This window comes from Arvicanthis niloticus, chromosome 14, assembly GCF_011762505.2.
Source record: "Arvicanthis niloticus isolate mArvNil1 chromosome 14, mArvNil1.pat.X, whole genome shotgun sequence".
Classification (NCBI taxonomy): domain Eukaryota; kingdom Metazoa; phylum Chordata; class Mammalia; order Rodentia; family Muridae; genus Arvicanthis; species Arvicanthis niloticus.
The window spans coordinates 52,903,776-52,924,730 of NC_047671.1; the positions used below are offsets into that span (position 1 = coordinate 52,903,776).

The 20,955-nt window shown below is 47.2% G+C and overlaps 1 protein-coding gene across 1 annotated transcript; it reads right to left on the reverse strand.

Moving 5' to 3' along the window:
• Positions 1-8,535: 8,535 nt before the first annotated feature.
• On the reverse strand, positions 8,536-13,901 carry Wnt8a (Wnt family member 8A). Its single transcript, XM_034517647.2, is given in 5 exon segments — positions 8,536-8,573; positions 8,576-9,089; positions 10,479-10,621; positions 11,261-11,386; positions 13,718-13,901. Coding segments are annotated over 5 exon segments (1,005 nt in total).
• Positions 13,902-20,955: the final 7,054 nt, after the last annotated feature.

A 20,955-nucleotide genomic window follows, 5' to 3' on the forward strand; every position in this document is an offset into this window, starting at 1 on the left:
TTTATAACTTAATTTTATAACTTAAAATTTAAAATTGTTCCTTTCAATTTCCCTCCCTAGCACCTGTAGGAAAGCATTAAATAAACAAGTTTTACTAAAACCCATGATTTTATATAAATACTCTTAAGAGACAAACCAAAGGATGGGCGCTACCAGACTCATTTTGTGGGGCTGGGGCTCCACCTCTGTGTTTTCCCCTAGCTTTCTCTGGGTTCTAACATGGCTGGTAAAGTTGGCACCAGATGACAAGAGAGCCTTCCCTTGAGTTTCAACTGCATATAGATAACTCCACTGCCTGTTAAGAGCTTCTGCAAGAGACAGCATGAATATTATGAATAACTCCAGCCTTCAACCTGTCATGTAACCTGGGAGACATCAGAAACACTACTAGTGTAGCCTGACTTGTCCTCTAGAACACAGGGTCTGAAGGACAAAAATAAATCTAAAAAAATCCTGTTCTGATTGCTCCAGTCTCTCCGTTCTAATGAGGTAGCACCCCTGCCTGCTCTCCATTTCTGTTCTGCATCAACACTAAACTCATATTCTTCGACCCTTTTAAGGTAGACCAGTAGTCTGGTCTGAACATCAACCTGCACTAAGCCCCAGTGACACCAAAGCACACTGGAGAAAGCTGTCTCTCTACAGGTAGTCCCTTGTTAACTTTTAAGGTTGAAAGGATTCCTCTAAAGGAACTCCATGGAGACTCCCTTGGAGAATTCTTGAGAATTTTTTCTACAGATGCCTCTATATCTGTCTGCCATATCAGATCCATTTTGCCCACATGCACAAGGAATAGATACTTTTAAAGGAGATGTTTAGCATTTCCCCCTCTCCTGTGATGGCTATTCCTGGTTGTCAACTTGGCCATATATGGAATTGACTTAAACACAAGTGGCTGGGTACACCTGTGAGGGATTTTTCTTAATTAAATCATTTGAAGTGGAAAGACCCACCTTGGATCTGGATCTTTTGAGGTGGGAAGAGCCACCTTAAAATCTGGGCCACACTTTCCAGTGGCAGCCTGTATAAAGAACAGGAAACAGCAAAGCTCTGACTTTTTGCCTGCCTGCTCTTGCTCTCCATTCACTCCCATTAATTAAAGCCTACGTACTTGGGATTCCGATTTATACTGAAGACTAGCTGAGATGCCCAGCCTTGTGGACTGAACAACTACTGGGTTCTCAGATGTGCTGTTGGGAGGCAGCCGCTGTTTGACTAACTGGACCCCAGCCTGTAAGCCACCCTAATGAATTCCCATATATAACTCTCTCCATTCTGTTTCTCTAGAGAACCCTAACTGTACACATCTTAGGACCTCTTGTTAGGTTTCCCCTTACCATGCGCCCCAGCTCTGATGTAAGAATTATCACCCCATCCTCCAAAATCTCAAGAATACAGTCAACCTGAGGCTGCAGGTGAGAGGAGCTCTGGCCGGGATGGGAAATGCAGAGTTCCAGGGATCCACGAGGTCTCACACATCTAGCTCCCTCACACAGATAGCTCCCTCACACAGCTAGCTCTCTCACACAGCTAGCTCCCTGCCGAGCTGGCCCAGGATCACCAGGATCGCAGGAAGAGTTGTCCCAGCTGCTTTGCTTTCCAGGGGCCTCTTGTGCTAATCTAAGGAAAAGACCAACTGAGTGTGACCAAGACTGGCTTTGTTTTGCAAAACGAAGTTGGTAAAGCAGGCCTCACGCTGACCGACTGAATGCTAGCATCCACCCCATTCGAGGGGTGCACAAAAGGAAGGAAGTGAGGCTTCAATTCCCCCCTTGGCTAAATGACAGCTTATCATACTAATTATGACCCTTATGCTCCAGGCAAAGGATTTTATTCCTCTGTGTGTGTGTGTGTGTGTGTGTGTGTGTGTGTGTGAGAGAGAGAGAGAGAGAGAGAGAGAGAGAGAGAGAGACAGACAGACAGACAGACAGACAGAGAGACAGAGACAGACACACATACAGAAAACTGAAATAATAAACTAATCTTTCCCAATGTTCCCTCTATGCCCACCCCACCCCTACCCCCACACACCTGACTGACCAAGGCTCATTGGAAAAGCCTGTTCTCTATTGTCAACAGTTAGAGGAACAAAATCCTTCTTTCTGCACCCGCCAACCTGTCATGACTTTACCTTCCCACCAAGACGAATGGGCTTGTTTAAAAGACCACGTGGAGGCGGAGGGAAGGCTGCACCTTCCTGTTTGGGAGTCGCTGCTCTCAGTGCTGTCCCCAGGCAGACTGATCTTTAACCCCTAGGGTCACTGCCCTGACAGTCCATTAGAATGTTTATCAGAGGGCAAGGTTCCGTTAACTGTGCTTGCTTATAAGCATCTGTTGAGTCTGGGTACAAGCGTCTATTACCATCATTATCGTCATTTTGTGTGTGCATGGTTGGGAGTGGGGCATGCAACAATGTAGAGGCCAAAGAGCAACATGGAGTGGTTCTCTTTCAATCTTTATCTGAATTCCAGGGACTGATTTTCAGATCATTAGGCTTGGGTGGCAAATGCCTGTATCTGCTGAGTCACCTTACTACTCATGTACATGTGTGTGTGCGCGCGTGCATACGCGCACACACACATAACGTACATATGTGTGAGTAAGCATGTGAGCATGTGTGTAGAGGGCCAGAAGGTGACATCAAAGTTCTTCCTCAGTTGCTTTATCACCATATTTGAACCTGCAGCACAATGGTTAATCTAGACTGGTCAGGAAGCTCCAGAGATTTGTTTTTGCCTTCCTGGGGCTGGGATAACAGATGTGTGCCACCCTGCCCAGGGATCTGAGGCACGGGGTTGGTCCTTCCTGAAAGTTCGAGGCCAGTTCTAACCTATATAGCCAGTTTCAGGCTAGCATACCTACATAGCAAGTTTGTCTTAAAACACAGAGACAAGCTGAGGATGTAGCTTGGTGGTAGAGCACCTGCCTTTCGTGCCCAAGGCCCTGAGTTGGATCCTCCAAACTACACATAAAACAAAAACCCATGATACTTTTCCGAGTGACAGAGTCATAAAAATTGCACTTTCAATAAAAGCCATAAACTGAGACATAATAGAAAGAATCCTGTCTTTCCAGAGGCCACTGAATCTAATGAGATTTTGACGATGGCATCATGGTCCTACCTCCAAGAAAGAGGCATGTCAGCTCTATTGTGGGTTTTTATTTTTGTTTTTAAAAAAGAGTCTCGCCGGGCTGTGGTGGCGCACGCCTTTAATCCCAGCACTTGGGAGGCAGAGGCAGGCGAATTTCTGAGTTCGAGGCCAGCCTGGTCTACAGAGTGAGTTCCAGGACAGCCAGGGCTACACAGAGAAACCCTGTCTCGAAAAACAAAAACAAACAAACAAAAAAAGAGTCTCATGTGGCTTGTTCTGGCCGAGAGCTTACTCTGTAGCTGAGGTACCCCTTGATCCTCCTGCCTCCACGTGGGATCACAGCCAAGTACCACCATGCCTGGATCAGCCTGTTATAGACATGCAAAACCACCGCTCTCTGAGCAGTGAGCACAGTGCCTAGGAGCAGAGAGCCCTTCATGGAATCTTGGGAGTCAGACGGACAACATAGGACAAAGTGTACTTCAGGAAGGGAAATGGTCTCACCTGGGATACAGAAGTGCAAGAATCTATCCTAGTTGACCTGGCTGGAGCTGTAAGAGCAAGCAATAAAATAGAAGAAGCAAGTTAAGAATAGCTCTGCCTAGGTGGTGGTGCTCGCCTTTAATCCCAGCACTTGGGAAGCAGAGGCAGGCGAATTTCTGAGTTTGAGGCCAGCCTGGTCTACACAGAGAAACACAGTCTCCAAAAACCAAAAAAAAAAAAAAAAAAAAAAAAAGCTCTGCCTGGAAAGGCTGGCAAAGAGGGTGGGTGAAAGCGATTATACACAAACATATGCATATGTGTACATGTATATAATTTATTATAATAAGCCAGATATGGAACCCACATCTGTAACTCCAGTTCTTGGAAGGATGGGCAGAAGAATTACCACAAATTCAAGGCCGACTTGGGTTACAAGTGAATTCCAGGCCGCTCTTGGCCCAGGGCTGTGGAGTGACACCTGATGAGTTCCTGTTGCCTCACCCTGAGAAGAGTTTGAAATGGCCAGAGCATCAGCCCTGGAGATTGCTCAGGGGAGGGGATCCACTCTCTGCAGGACAGGATTCTTTCCTCCTGTGGAGGGAGAGGAGGTTAGAGCAGAATTTCAACCTTTTGAAGTGGGTCTTGCTTTCATTTTGTTTTTTCTCAACCTTGGCTTATCACCAGAAGTTTGTGATGTGGGACTAGGGTTTCCCTTAGGGCAGTGTTTTCCCTCCTCTGCCTTCTGAAGTAAACACCCTCCCTTGACATCCCCTCTTGAAACTTTGACCTCTAATGAATACATAATGATTTGGTTTTTTGTTTTGGTTTTTTTTTCCCTTTGAGTTAGAAGAGAGAATTAGAAGTCAGCGGGTGCCAGGCCATCTGCTTTATCATTCTAAGGAAGGATTTTGCAAATCAAAAGTTAGGGTCCTTATTCAGGAGAAGGGCTGAGAAATATAACTCACTTGGAGAGGAGAGAGGAGGAAGACACCTTTCACTGCATGTAAATGGTTCTCGCTCCTCAAAGCTGCCTGGGTGGTTACAGCATTGCTGGAGACTCTGGGCTCCCCACAGGGGAAATGGCTGTAAAGGGAAGAATTTGAATTTATGAGGTGACAGGTCTGAATTCAAATCCACCTCCTTGTTTTCTTCAGGTTGGGACGCTTGTCCTCTCTGAATCACTATAAGAGGAAATGATTGCCACCTTTAAACATTGGGGTGCTTTTGAGGGGTTTATAGAGATCCAACCCAGAGCCTTGTGCATGCACTCTATCTATGCATATTCTATCCGGAGCCATGCCCGAGTCCCTGCTAATTTTAACTTTTTAATTAGATGTTCTGAAGATTGACGGAGAGGGTCGGCCATTTGGCAAGTCTAATACTCCCTCCCTGTTGTGGATTCTGTACCCTGAAAGATTACCAAACTGCTAGCTGAGACTATGTCAGTGGAAGAGCCTGACAGGCTCTGAAAACAGGCTTCAGGGGGTTTGTTTTGTTTGTTTGTTTGTTTTTGGAATCCTTAATTCTGCTCACATCGGAGTTCACATGGGAAGAAGGAAGAGAAGACAGCAGTGGGGAAAGAGCCTGATGGGGGCTTGTGGCTAGCATGAGTGTATTTTCTAGTCTGGACCAAAAATACAGAAGTCCATTTTCCAGGTGAAGTGACTTGCTGCCAGGGCTTCATGAGACACTGGCTCAGGGGCGAGCTTCCCTCATTGAACCAATCCCCCTTCCAACAGATTCTCAAGATCCACCATGGAACCTTGGAGTCTATCTGCCTGTTTCCGACTCTGAACCTATTGAACGTGTGAGTTTTATTTTGTCACCTCAATGGCTGCCCGCTTGTTAGGGATGCAGGGAAGGGAAGGAGGACGGCAGGGTTGTAACTGATGAGTGTGGATGAGGCTGGCAGGAAGGGGCCAGATGTGGAGAGATCTAAATCCCTTTAGCTCCTGGCTGAGCCTCCATGCCAGCAGGTTGGTTGCTATGACAGTTGGTGACTTTGGAGACAAGATGGATGGGGTGGGGGAGACTCGGAAGAAGACACCAGCTGACTATGAGCTTTAGGGGATTCAGTAACTTTCCCCAAAATTCTTTTTTTCTTTGTGTTTTCTTAGTGAAAACTCCTATAGCCCCACAGGGACCACAAGGCCTGCTCTCCCCGAGTGCTCTAAACAAAGCAGCAGGGGTGGCTTTGTTTCTGAACACCTCCCTTCTCACGATTATTTGGATGCATCCACACAGTGTCGGGTCAGGAGGTAGGGGTGGAATTTCGAAGCATCAGGTACCTTGGGTGGAAATCCTGTTATGGATACAGGGAGAAAACCGAGTCTGTTCGTTTCCCTAACATAGCATCACTACTCAAGTTGAGTGTCAGGTTGGGTACTTTGAAATCCACATTCATGGATGGTCAACACTCAGCATTATACAGTTTTGTGCTTTAGTTTTTACTCCCCAGGAAAATGATGTTTTCTTGGGCTGCCTCCTCTAAGCCTTTGCCCTCTAGGTCATCTCTCTGTTTTCCATACCACAGCCCTGTTCACACCGCCTTTCTCTGCTGTTACTGTTATACAAGCCTTTGCTACGAAATTGGCCCCCGACAAAAGTGTTTCTATGGGTTCCCCATTGTATCTGCTCTCCAACACATGTAGGAGGGTTAAAAACCGGAAGCTATAGAGGTCAGCCTGGCCCAGGCTAGACCTTAAAGGCAGCTCACGGTTTCTCTCGTGGTACTCACTTCCTTAGTGAACATTCCACCACAATCTGAAACTGAAAACAATTTAAAATGAGCAGACTGTTGGAGCTGCGTGTTCGGCGGTTAGGGGTACGTACTCTTCTTGCCTTGGGCCTGAGTTCAGTTCGCAGTAGCCACATCAGGTGGCTCACAACCATCTATAACTCCAGTTCCAAAGGACTCTGAAGCCTGCTGGCCTCCTCGGGCACCCGTATGCATGTGCGCCACCCCCACATACATGCACAGGATTAAAATTAAAAGATAAACTGATTGCTCCTCCACGGACTTAAGAAGGAGCACTTCTTTCCAATGGCCAAGAATATTTGTTTATTGTAGGCAAGTAAAAACGGAACAGAAGTTAAAACAAAAACCTGGGAGCGTTGCCTGCTCTTGGCTGTCACTTCACTTGTTAAACCTGCCGGCAGGGATCTCGGCCAGAGTCTCCGCAGTTTCCCTTGGTTGTGAAATTCAGAGTTAGGAACCCAATGGCTTGGGGAAGAGGCGGGCAGCACTTTGTGGAGTAGCACCCCTCTTTCAGAGGTGGCCTTTAGAAGAAGTAAAAGTGCAAATGAGGAAAGCAGAATCCACAGCTTTCCTGCCCGGGGCAGGCTTGGGGCACAGACACCCCAGGAGGGCTAAGCCAGGAGGGTAAACATACTTTGAATGTAGCTCAAGTTCAAAGCTCAGTCCCAAGCTGCTGAAGTCACTCTGAATCACACCCAAACCTGTGCATATTCTTTCCCTGTTACTTTATTTTTATTGTTTTGTTGTTTGTTGTTTTTCTGTGTAGCTCTGGTTGCCTCGGAACTCACTCTGTAGACCAGGTTGGCCTCTGAGTGCTGGGATTAAAGGCTTGTGCCACCACCACCACCACCCGGGTCACCCTCCCGCCACAAAGTTTCTCCGTGTACCAGAGCCCTGGCTGTCCTGGACTCTATTTGTAGACCAGGTTGGCCTCGAACTCACAGAGATATACCTGCTTCTCTGCAGCTGGGACTAAAGAGGTGGCCACCACACCCAGCTTTTTGTTTGTTTGTTTGTTTGTTTGTTTGTTTGAGTCAGCCTGACCTCATTCTCCATTTATAGCTGAACCCGAGGTCAATTCTCAGCATCCACACAGTGACTCACAGCCATCTGTAACTCCAGTTCTTCCAACTTCCACGGTCTGTGTATGGCATATAGACATACATACAGGTACAGCACTTATACACATAAAATAAATATTTCAAGAAAAAAGAAAAATTATATCTAGATACACCCTAGAAGCATTTATTGCAAATGAAATTGAGCTTCCAGTTTGGGAAGATAACAAAGCAGAGGTGTTTTCTAGCTTTCTGGGTGTTCTAGGATGTTGTCTGGAAAGTCCCGGTCACCTCTGTTTATTGTTGTTCTAGATCTGGGGATGGTTTATGAGCTAGAAAGGTCCATGCTCATCCTGGGTCCTGGTTTTCCTAGACTTTAACTGGTGGGGTGGGATTTTTCAGAATGCAAATGCAGATGAGAAACCCAGCTCACTAACAACCTCGTAGTAGGAGAAAGCTGGTCCCCACCACAGGTCCCCAATGTGTTTACCTGCAGTTGGTCATGTGAGGAAGGGTGCTTTCTTCACGGGTCGGAACAAAACTCTTATCTTTTTAAATGTAAGTTTTACTTTATTATTTTTATAGGTATGAGTGTTCTATGCACATTTGTGCCTGGTGACTACAGAGACTAGACGAGGACATTTGATCCCCTGGAATTGGAAGTACAGGCGGCTCACAGCCATCAAATGGGTGCTGCCAAATGAACCAGTCCTCTGAAAGGCCAGCCAGTGCCCTTAACCACTGAGCCATCTCTCTGGCCCCCAGAGTTCCTTTCCTTTAGCTTCTCTTCCTTCTCACTCCCAGCAGCCCGGCTGGGCGGAACAGTATCTGAAACTTAATAGAATAAATTCTTCGAGTGTCCTCTGGGTGTGCACCCAAATCAAATTCCTCTTGAACAAACTGCTTAAGTCCAAGAGTAACTGCGCAGGAAAGGCTGGGTCCACAAGCCAGGAGAACAAGGTTCAGATTTCAGCCTTTCGAAGAAGATGCTGTAAGATCATCCATCTACCCCACCTATTGTGGAAGGTCTACAGGCCAACCCTGTGATGTCCCAGTTGTTTTCCAGTCTGTGTCCCCTAGGCCAGAAGTTCAGTCCCCACCTCCACTGTAGTGCAACTAAGCAGCAAGTGAATTTGTGGTGGTGTTACCAGGCACTGTCCTTGCCCCTGCCCCGGGGCCGGCACTACCTGTAGGGCGTGTGCAATAGTACCTGCTCACCACACGCCTGCACTGGCCACACTTGACAGTGCAACACCACTGAAAGTTGCAGTCACAGCTTCTCATGGTCTCTGTTCTCCTCTCCTCCACCTGCAGCCCACATTCCGTGCACAAGCGTCCACAGCTGCGCTGCTCCCAACGGGAAGCACTGCGGGCATTCTGCAGGCACTCCCGCCCTTCTGTGCCGTGGATGCCCAGGCTGGCATTGCGGTTGCAGTAGTCAGGAGACCCCTCTAAGAAGATCAGCTCAGCCTCTGCGCTGGGAAGGAAGGCTTCTGTGCGAGCCCAGCGGCCCTCGGCTCTGTTGCCAGCCCTTAGCTGGCGCGTATCCATCTCAATTTTCAGCGCGCGGTCATACTTGGCCTTTAGGTAATATCCCATCTGCCGGAAGTCAGCCAGCTGCAGCCAACACGTCTGGATGCTGCAGCTTCCTGAGATGCCATGACACTTGCAGGTCCTTTTCATGGAGGCCCTCACTGCCTTGGGGGCCGGGGTGGGGGAGGGGAAGGAGGAGGCGGAGGAGAGGGAGAACACAAAGAATAATTTGGTGGAGAAGGCCAGTGTCTAGCAAGCAAACGGAATATTCTAGAGCTGTGCTTCCTAGCTTTGGAGACCTATCTGAATTACTGAGGAGGGGGGCACTCCTAACCCTGTCTTAGATCTTTTCAGAGAGACTGGTCAGGGTTAAGGGGTTAAGGACTAGGTGCTGGCCAAGTGCCTAGATGACTGAAGCCAGGAACAAAGGCTCCTGGTCCAAGCTCACCACTTCTTCACTGTGTTTCTTGGTCCAGTTGTAACAAATGTTGGATGAAACAGAGGGTAGAGTACTTGCTTAGTATGTGTGAGGCTCAGAGTTTAGTCTCCAGCACCTCACAAAACCCCAAACTAAAACCAAAACAGAACGGTCAAAGAAATGCTTTGTACATTGTAAAAGAAGTTACAACCTCAGGGGGCTGGAGAGACACTTCAGCAGTTAAGAGCACTGGCCCCTGGCGCTTCCAGAGGATGCAGGTTCAATTCCCAGCACCCACATGGTGGCTCACAACTGTCTGTAACTCCAGCTGCAGAGTATCTGACACCCTCACACAGAAGACACACATGCAGGCAAAACGCCAATGTCCATAAAATAAAAATAAATCATTTTTAAAAATTACCTCAGTTACTATATTTATTTTGAAGCCTGGAGCTAGACTATTTGTGATTGTCTGTCCCCTGTCCCCCTATTCTGTCTCCTCCACCCCCCTCCCCTCACACCCTCTCAGAGAGAAGGGTATCTGAACCCATTTACCCTCAAGGCAGTGGATGTGGTTGCCTTGAAAGTTCCTCTCTCCTGCCCTGGGTGACCAGAACACCCAGGAGGTTCACAGGAAAGTTTCCACGGTTTTTGTTCTGAGTCCAACTTGCTTCCAGATTTGAGTTCACAATGTTATCCTACCAGAACCTTGGTGAAGAATAGATTCCACAGTCCCAACTTCTCAAATCACGGCCTCTATGAATGTCTTAGCATGTAGTTAAAGGGGTTAAAATCTTTTAGGGCCTTGTGGCTCATGTCTGTAATCCCAGCACTGGGAGGTGAAGGTAAGAGAACTGCCGTGAATTCAAGGATTATATAGTGAATTACCAGGCAAGCCAGGGCTACCTCAGAGACCCCATTTTGGAGAACACACACACACACACACACACACACACACACACACCTTGCATGGAAGCAAGGTTTATTAACTGTATATGGCATGCCACTTGTCTTAGACTTAACTGTCTTTGTCATGCAGAGAACACAGTTCTTCCTGAGTGGCTTTGGGGATGAATGAGACAGCTCTTGGGGACTGTGAGGAGCTGTTGTCAAAACTGGATGTCTCCCATACCCACCAGCCTGCCGGCCCTGTTGTTGTGAAGATTCATCAGGGCTCTGGCATCCTTCCCTTTCTCCAAACCGTCCACAAAGAGCCTGGAGATCTTTTCCCCGAATTCCACATTGTCGCTGCAGCCTCCCCAGATCCAGCCATGGCCACCTACACAGGGAAAGAAGTTTTGCATACACCTCTCAGCTAAATCCCAGGGAAAGAGTCACGTTCTGTTTAGGCAAGAGCTAAACGATCCCCAAGAGGCCTAGGAGGATATGCTGAAGGTATGTGTATCTGACAGTGAGACAGGGAAATGGAGGTGCCTGGAATGGGCGGGTGGGGTCCTGGTCCCAAAGTCCAGTGCTTCTCAACTCTTGGCTGTTAGGTCCTCTAGGCCCACAGGAAGCTGGCTCATGTGATGACCTGGATGCATCGGAGGTTTTTTGTAGCTCAAACACTCTGGACCTCTACAATATCGGAGCCCCCTCTACCCTCACTAGGGACAGGCCTGAGTCTTTAGGGGTCTGTAAACAATGGGGTAGCCTTGGCTGAGGACAAGCTCTTCTTGTACCAGGGCTAGTCTCCAGCTCTCCTGGCCTTCTCACTCCCAGTCTCCTTGGTTTTTAGAGAAACTTCCTAATTCCTGGTCTCAAGGATGTAAACCCAGCCCTCATCAATCCATGAGCTCCCAGGAAGGAAGGGATTACTAGAGGCTGGGATTCCAGAGAGCTGAGGCCCCAGGCTGTTCTTAGAAGACCCAGTCTGTGCGCAGCTCTGCAGGTCCCGCCTCTGTAGAAGAGTCATCACCTGTTTTTCCATTTTTTGACTCATCACAGCCACAGTTTTCCAAGTCACCCAGGCTACAGTTCTTGGTGATGGCGTACATGACGGCAGCAGAGTGGATGGCGTGAATGAAGGATGTCTCTCTCGTGGCTTTGGGGGTGGGGAGGGGAAACAGGAGGCTGACTAGAAAGTTGACTTTTTGGGGGCTGACTCCTTAGCCCAAAGCAGAGGCCTTGGTAAGACAAGGCTACTCCACAGCTCTTGCTCCGCCCCGCCCCGCCCTGCCCCGCCCCGCCCCGCCCCGCCCCGCCCCGCCCCGGTGTTAAGGTGTTCCTCCCCCTCAGAGCAGGCCGCCCTTGCTTTCGCCCCGCCTGACTTCATTCAGGCAGGAATGAATGTCCCATGCTACAGATGGAGCAGTGGAACTGTAAAGAACGATGAGGCTAAGGCTGCTTACTGGCCAGTTTTGGTTTTCAGATCAGGAGTTCGCCCTTCTGAAGTCTAGCCTAGACTTCTGTCCTCTATTACACAGGTACTGAGACTCAGCCACAAGGCTGGCACAGGTAAATGAGAAAAACTTTTAATTTCTGAGCACAGAGTAGGGAGATGCGAGCAGACACACACACACACACACACACACACACACACACACACACAGAGAGAGCACATGCATGATGAATGTATGTGTTTGTGTGTACAGCGGCCCGTGGTCAGCATCAGCTGTCTTCCCCCTGTTCTACTCTTACTCTGGGATAGCATCTCTCACTGAGTCCGGCCCAGTGACTGGCTGACTGGCTAAACTGTCTGGTCAGTAAGGCCCTGGGCTCCTCTTGGAAACAGAGACAGGATTTTAGGTGTGTGCTACAGATCTGAACCAGGTCCTCGGGCTTGACCCAGTGATCCATGTCCCCACAGCCCTGAGTCTTAGCTTACAAACACTTCCTAGTCTACCTGCATGTTCCACGGGAAGGAAGCTCTTCCTCCCTGTTGTCTCCTTTACACTCTCCTAACTCTTCTCAGCAACTCTATCGTTTCTTCAAAAAAGTTTTTCATATAAACTACTGCACCTACTTATTTTTTTTAAAGATTTATTTATTTATTTTATGTATATGAGTACACTGTTGTTCTCATCAGTGAGGGCATCACCAGAAGAGGGCATCAGACTCCATCACAGATGGTTGTGAACCACCATGTGGTTGCTGGGAATTGAACTCAGGACCTCTGGAAGAGCAGTCAGTGCTCTGCTGAGCCAGCCCTCCGGTCCTACTGCACCTACTTATAAGCATGCACATGCATACACACACATACACACAAACATGTACCTGCATACACATACATACAGACAGACAGACAGACAGACAGACAAAGAGACATATACAAGTACATATACACACATACACCACTCATACCCACAGAGCCACACACATACACACACATCACAGACATATACACATATATATCACACACACATAAATACACATACATCACACATACACACATACATACCCCATACACACATATACATATTTTACATGTACACACACATATACAGACATCACCCCTACATACTACACACACACATATATACATCACACACACACGCCCACATACCCCCTACACATAAGCACACATACACATCACATATATCACATATCACACATATCACAAATATCACATACTGCACACATAACCACCTGAGGCAAACTTATTCTAATCTCTCAGCTTCCTCGTCACAGGCTCTTATGATGATGCTACAAATGTGACTCCTTCCAGGGCTACATGACCCCTTTCTCCGTTTTTATTTCATTTTATGTAAATCAGAGCAAGGTGAGTATGTATAAGCCCGCCACTACAGATGTGAGTCAGAACCTGCAATAATGCCGGGCGGTGGTGGTGCATGCCTTTAATCCCAGCACTTGGGAGGCAGAGGCAGGTGGGTTTCTGAGTTCGAGGCCAGCCTGGTCTACAGAGTGAGTTCCAGGACAGCCAGGACTACACAGAGAAACCCTGTCTCAAAAAACCAAAAAAAAAAAACAAAAACAAAAACAAAAACAAAAAAAAAACCCAAACAAATAAACAAAAAGGAATTTGCAATAACATTTGTAATAATACCTTTCTGGTCATTTCAGTCAACCCTCAGAATACTCCCGGAGCCTGAGAGATGGCTCAGCGGGTCAGGGCATTTGCATCCAAGCCTGATGACCTAATGACCTGAGTTCAGTCCCCAAAATCTCAACCCCTCCCCCACACCTACTGCGGCATGTCCCCTACTAAATAAATAAATGGTACAAAACTCCTTTCGAGCAGGCATGAAGCCCCACCTCCATTTATTGAGAGAGGGAAAGACTCTCGCTCAGGGTCACACAGCAAGGAAACTGTGTCAGGAGCCGGCCGGTCACTTTTGCATGTCACTCAACACACACATTTCATGGACACATGTATGACCAGCCCGTTACGAGGTGTGGTCCCATGAGAACTCACCACCTCTCAGCCTGTTGTGGGTTGAAAACTGGAAAGCGTGCTCAGGACAGCTCCACCGCTCCCAGGCAAACTGGAATTTACACTCTTCGATGCCAATCCGCGTGCCCAAGGCCACACTGGTGGTGTAAGTCAGATAGGCCTGTGCCAGGGGAAAGGGCTGTGAGCCTCCCTGGGTACAGGTCATGTAGGGTTGGGGAGAAGGCAGAACTCAATAAAATAGCTTCCAGTAAGAAACCATCCTGGGGCATGAGGATGTTCCTCAGTGGCTGAGGGTTTGCCTACACAAGGTTCAACTGCAGGCACCACAAATATGACAAAAACAAACAAACAAACAAACAAAAAACCAGTGCTTTCTGAGGGAGAGGTGCCCAACCCTTTTTCCTGTCCCAAGAAGAGTTCTATCAGAGACCCCAGAGAATAAAAAAAACAGGAGAGGTGCAAGACCATCCTACCTTGGGACCTGTTATCAGGAAGTTGTTCACTGACCTACCAAAAAGAAAACCTGAGGTGAGCGGGGCTGAGGCAGTGGGGCTGCCTTGGTGGAGAACGAAGGCTGGAGAGCGGCTTACCAGGCAGAAGCACCGAAGGCGGTATAGCACATGCCCGCAGTCACCCACAGCATAAACAAGTGTCCCATGGTCCTGCCCAATCCGGGGGACCAGGTCCAGCTCAGGGGCAAGTTCAGAGAGGAAAGGAACCGTCAGGGCCTTTCTCGATTTTTATATGGGCAAGTTTGCAATAGCCAAGAGGGAAAACCAGCAGCCCATCTCATTTGTCCCCCATTGGCAGAACCCCGGGAGCCACTGACCCAATGGGGGATCAGAGAGGAAGGTCTCAGCCCAAAGCCTTCAAGGAGGCCACGCCCTTCTCTCCCGGACTGAGAAGGGCTGAAACAGGTCTCCTACACTTAGGGTCACCGACTGCTTGAGAGGGCAGAATTTTGTAGCCTCCAGCAGTCTAGGCCCCTCCCCTGAACTCAGGTCACCTCTCCCCTGCAGCTGCAGGTCTTCTTGTGTTAATGAGACCACACCCTTCACCCTGATTGCCTCCCCCAGTTGTAATCTTAGAGGGACGGTTTAGGGACTCCCTCCCACTGTCTCTACCTCTTCCCTTGGTGATGGAATTGTGGGGGCTGTGGGAGCAGAAGCCTCCGTTTCTTCTATATATTTTTCTGTATATTTCCTTCATTTCTATTTTGTCTTCCCTTTTGTATCTGAGGGTCAGGTCTCTAGTTTATTAATTGCTTACATATTTAACCAATCTTTGTGCCACCCAGGGCTATATTTGAAAAGACTGCTACCTTTATTTCTGTTACCTACACCACTCTGTGGACCAGAGGCCCTGGGTTTCAAACTTAGGGCCTCTTGCATGCTAAGCACGCACACTCTACTGCTGGGTGACAGCCCCATCCTCCTCGAATGCTGCCTTGTCACGAGGGGTTCAGCTACTTAGACAGAAGTACCTTAGATAGCTGGATAAATGAAGGAAGGAAAGGATTTGTGGGGCTCTGATAGGACTCAGGCACCATTAGAGAGGGGCGGGTGGCATCAGCTCCTCCCTAGCGCTGCTGAGGCAAGATTAGTTGAGGGGAAAGCACAGATGGGAAAGCAGCTCGGCCTCTGTTCTGTGACCCTCATGCTCTCCAGATCATGTCTCCCTGGGCTCACCTGCCACACATACCAGAGGAGCTCTAGAGTTTAGGAGTCCCCTTCATCCACGGTGGCAGTCTGCAAAGTGATTGTGGTCCTTCAGTGATAAGATAATTATGAAAAATAGTGTCTAGAGACATGTGGCAATCTTATGCAGTCATTTATAGTATGTTTAATCTTTTTTTTAAAATGACTTCGGTTTGCTTTTTTCCTGTCTCACTTTTCTAGGAGTCCTTGCTGGATGAGAGGCGGTCTCCTGGCTACAGCTTGCACCGTAGGCTTCATTGCTGGGGGAAGAGACATCCCAGATTTAAGACACCTGGGAAAAGCTCTCTGAGTTTGTTTCAGTGGCTCTTTCTCTGTCCCTACTTTTCTCAATTAAAAGAAAAAACGTCTCTTATTTAACCTTCACTTCTTCAAATAGGCTTGATTGGGGTGACTCCCTAGGCTGGGGAGGGGATGGTTAATAGCATCTCAGTCTTGTCCCCCACAGCCCCTTGAGAGACTTTTAGCCTGGTTCTGTAGTAACCTACTGTGTGTGAGAGATAGGTTTTACTCTTTTGGTCAGTGTTGTGGTGTTTTGTAGAGAAGGGTCTTACTCTATTGCTCAGGCTGGCTTGGAACACACTATGTAATCTAAGTCCTCAAACTTGTGATCCTCCTGCCTCAGTCTTTAGAATGCTAGGATTGGAGGCATGTGACATCAGTCATCAGGTGACTAGTTCTTATTTTTCTGTGTGCCCCCTGGATGTGGCATTTAGTGGGTACTTTATATAAAAAAAATTCTTCTATCTTCTAGAAAGCAGAGAAGAAAGTGGGGCGGTTTCGGTCTGCATGTTTGCGTGTGTATGCTCACACTTTGTGCTTGCTTCTGCTCAGATTCAATAAAGATTACACAGTTTATTTTTATATAATTCTTTAAAATATTTGTTCAGTTATTTTATATGTATGAGTGTTTTGCCTGTATGTATGTTTGTGCATCACACGTATGCCTGGTGCCCTTACAGGTCAGAAGAGGGCATCAGATTCTCTTGTATAAACAGTTGTAAGTTGTCATGTGGGTCCTAGGAATCAAACCTGGGTCCTCTGGAAGAGCAGCCAGTGTTCTTAACCACTGAGCCATCTCTCGAACCCCAAGATCTTACTGTTTCTTAATAAATAGACCCATGTGGACTCAGTTTCTTCATCATTGAAATGAGGATGTGGGGAACAAGACCTATTCATAGCTGTCTTACACACCGCACCCTCATGGTAAAAATTTGGGTGGTTAGGAGAATGCGTTGTCTTGCAGAGGACCCTGGTTTGATTCTCAGTACACATATGGTGGCTAGCAACCCTCTGTAATCCTAGCTCTAGGGGTTTCAATGCCCTCTTTTGACCTCCAAGGAAAGCAAGCATCCATGTGTTACATATACATACATGCAGGCAAACATACATAAAACAACATAAGTAAATCTATTTTATAAAAAGATTTACAGGGGGCTGGAGGGGTGGCTTAGCGGTTAATAGCACCGACTGTTCTTCCAAAGGTCCTGAGTTCAATTTCCCAGCAACCACATGGTGGCTCACAGCCATCTGTAATGGGATGCAATCTCTCTTCTAGTGAGTCTGAAGGAAGCAACAGTGTACTCACATACATAAAATAAATAAGTCTTTAAAAAAAAAAAAAAGATTTACAGAAGTTGTTAATTCCAGAGTGACTGTCGTAGGCTGTGAGCATACATTGTCTTACTCATGTTTGAATCCTGCTGTGGGCAATAAATAGATCTTTAAGGGGGCACCTGGAGGGCAATCAAGGCTCCTTTAAAGTCCTGTGGGTCTGTCTACCTAAGACCCTGGGGCTGTGCTGACAAAGGCCCCTTCAAGGAGGAAGCAAGCTGGGGTGAATCATTTCTAACCATCTTACACATTACTATCCATGATCCCAGCTCTATTATCTCCACAGTGCATTTTGCTTCCCGCCTGCCCTATCCCTTGGTGCTGGGGATTGAACCCAGGACCTCGCCATGTATTAACTCATCAGTCCTAACTCAGTAGTCTTTTTCGGTTTATTTTTGGAGGGATTCGTGTTGCTTTGGTTTTTATTTTTTTATTTATTTTTTATTTTTTTTATGTTTAGTTATTCATTTACTTTTTGAGACAGGGTCTCGCTAGGTAGACCAGCGTGGCCTTGAACTTACAGAGATCTGCCTGTTTCTGCCTCCCAAGTGCTAGGATTAAAGACATGTGCTACCAAACCAGACATGGTGGCACATACCTTTAATCCCAGTATTTGGAAGACAGAGGTAGGCAGATGTCTGAGTGCAAAGCCAGCCTGGTCTACAGGGCAAGTTCCAGGACAGCCAGGGCTACACAAAAAAACCCTGTCTCAAAAAGCCAAAAAATAAAAAAATAAACATAATTGTAAAAAGGGAGAACAAAATAAGCGCTACCATAAGCAGCCGTTCTGTTGTTTTGGGGGTGCAGGCTCTCCCTATGTAGTCAGGCAGGCTGCTCCGCATCCCAAGGCTGGTCTCAAACATGTGACTCTCTTGCTCTAACATCCTGAGAACTAGGATTACAGGTCGGCGCCACCAGTCCAGGCCACATCCTACTAGTTTGTAAGTGATGATGCAGCTATTGGTTTCAATAGAGGTGTAGACCTGACAGCCAGAGCAGGAGATGCCACCAGGCAGTGGTGGCAGTGAGACAGCCACAGCAGTGCCTCTGTGGTGATGTGATGGCCATTCTGCTGCAGGAAGTGCGTGTGTTCGCTGGTTTTCATGGTGTGAACTCTTCCATCATGGCTGATTTAAGTCTTCCACCATGGATGTGGAAAGAGATGCATGGTAGCCAAGTGTTATATGCTATTGTTGTGAAGAAGAAACGACAGATGTCAACAGCCTCGAGAGCTTAAATAATAGACACATGTACCAAAAATGTAGGAATTGATCAATGTTGAGTATTATCTTGTTTTAAAGTAATTTAAAGATAGGGTTATATAATTTAAAGTTTTAGAGTCATTTATCTTTGCGTACGAGTGCTTTGCCTGCATGTTTTATGCTATATGTGCATGCAGTACCTGAAGAGGCCAGAAGAGGGCTTTGGGTCCCCTGTGACTGAAACTATAGGCTCTTTGTGAGTAGCTCTGTGTGTGTGTGTGTGTGTGTGTGTGTGTGTGTTCTAGACTTGAAACCAGTGTCCTGTGAAAGTGCAGCCAGTGCTCTTAAATCACTGAGCCATCTCTCCCTAAGTCACCTTCTTTTCTTTTCTCTTTCTTTCTTTCTTTCTTTCTTTCTTTCTTTCTTTCTTTCTTTCTTTCTTTCTTAAGATTTGTAGGCTGAAGAGATGGCTCAGAGGTTAAGAGCACTGGCTGCTCTACCAGAGGTCCTGAGTTCAGTTCCCAACACCTACATGGTGGTTCATCATCTAAAATGAGGTCTGATGCCCTCTTCTGGCATGCAGATGTATGTGCAGATAGACCACTCATATACATAAAATAAAAATCTTAAAACCACAAAAACAAAAACAAAAACAAAAAAATGGTCCCATAAAGATTTGTTTATTTATTTTATGCATATGCGTACACTGTCCTGTCTTCAGACACACCAGAAGAAGGCATCAGATCCCATTACAGATGGTTGTGAGCCACCATGTGGTTGCTGGGAATTGAACTCAGGAGCTCTGGAAGAGCAGTCAGTGCTCTTAACCGCTGAGCCAAGGCTCCAGCCCCCTAACCCACCTGTTAATAATGACTGTGTAGCAACGATCTCACAACACTTCTGAGAACGGCTGCTCTCGGGAGCCAAGTAAGCTGCATGCAGCACACCGCTAGACCCCGGGGTTATAGCTCTTGGCTGCCAGGAGATAGAATCTAAAAAACTATATACATATCCCTGGCTGTCCTGGAACTCATTCTGTAGACCAGGCTGGCCTCAGACTCAGAGATCCACCTGTGTCTGTTCCCGGCATACTTGGATTAAAAGCACGAGCCATATTACCTGCCCAACTTCCTGCTGAAGTTACCATCAAATAACTTTGGTTTGAACTGGCTGGCTGGCTCAGTAGGTAAAGGCATGTGCTGCCAAGCTTGACAACCTGAGTTCAACCATCAGGACCCACCTGATGGAAGGAGAGAACTGACTCCTGAAAGTTGTCTTCTGACCCCCACCTGTGCACTGAACACCCCTACACACACATGCAATCAGTATATACAATTAAAAAAAAATCGGCCGGGCAGTGGTGGCACACGCCTTTAATCCCAGCACTTGGGAGGCAGAGGCAGGTGGATTTCTGAGTTCGAGGCCAGCCTGGCCTACATCATGAGTTCCAGGACAGCCAGGCTTACACAGAGAAACCCTGTCTCGAAAAACCAAAAAAAAAACCAAACCAAAACAACAACAACAAAAAAACCAAAAAGCCTGTTCCAGGTATGTACCAGATTTTAACCTTCGATGAGCTGTTCTATCTGCTTCAAGTGGCTCAGTGTCTAGTAAAATAGTAAAATAGATGCTAAGGTGTGTGCCTACCCATAATTCATAATTCAGTGCTGGACAGAAAGTGTGACAGAGTGAGGAAGTGCAATGCCTCTGGAAGGTATTCACAGAGCTTAGAACATAGTGTGGCCACAAAATCCCAACGGCCTCTTCTGCCTCCAGTATTAGAAGATGATTGGACTTGGGGGTGTCCCAGGAAGCACTGGGGCTGGCATCAATGAAGGCTGGACCAGAGGTGCGAAGCTTGAGGCCCACAGCCGTGTTTGGTGAGTTTCCATTTTACAGGGAGCAGCTGAGATCCAGCAATGGGGACTTATCCAGGGTCACACAGTGCGTTGCAGCCTGGACCATCCAGATCCCACTGTCCTGCGTCTCCAGAGATGGACTTTGTTTTTAGAGAGAGGGTCTCTAGTCTAAGCTGTCTCAAACTCAACTGTGTAGCTGAGGAAGCACCTTTGATCCACCTGTGTGTACCTCCCAAGTGCTGGGGTTTCAGGCTTGTGTAGTGTGTGAGGTACGGAGCTTCCCACACGCCAGGCAAGCACCCTACAGACTCAATCCCATCTCCAGCCTCCTCAAGTGTTTCTTTATTGCTACTTTGTTCAGTTGTTTCTTCATTGATTGTGCTTTTTGTTGTTGTTGTTGATAATTTTTTGAAAAAGGGTCTCACTATGTAGCCCAGGCTAGCCTGTAACTTGCTACGTAGACAAGGCTTGCCTTTAACTCACAGAAATCAACTTCCTTCTGTTTCTGGGTACCGGATTAAAGGGATGCACCACCACACCTGACTTCTTTTACATTCAGTACTTAAGTGATTATTTTTGTGTGTGGCAATATGGCATAGAATGCTTGTGGAGGTCAGAGGACAACCTGTGGGAATCTCTTTTCTCCTTCATGTGGATTCTAGTGTGACAACTCAGGTCGACAGGCTTGGCAGCAAGACCTTTACCCAGCTCCTCTCTTTCCTGCTTTTCAAGGAGGAGGCTATGAGGCTGATTGTGGGCTTTTAGTAGTTTGCAGAAACCTGTGCATAAACGCATCTATCTTTCCATTCCAAAAATACTGCCCTGTGGGTTCAGGCCAGTGCTGCACATTTAGGGGTCCAAGATGAACC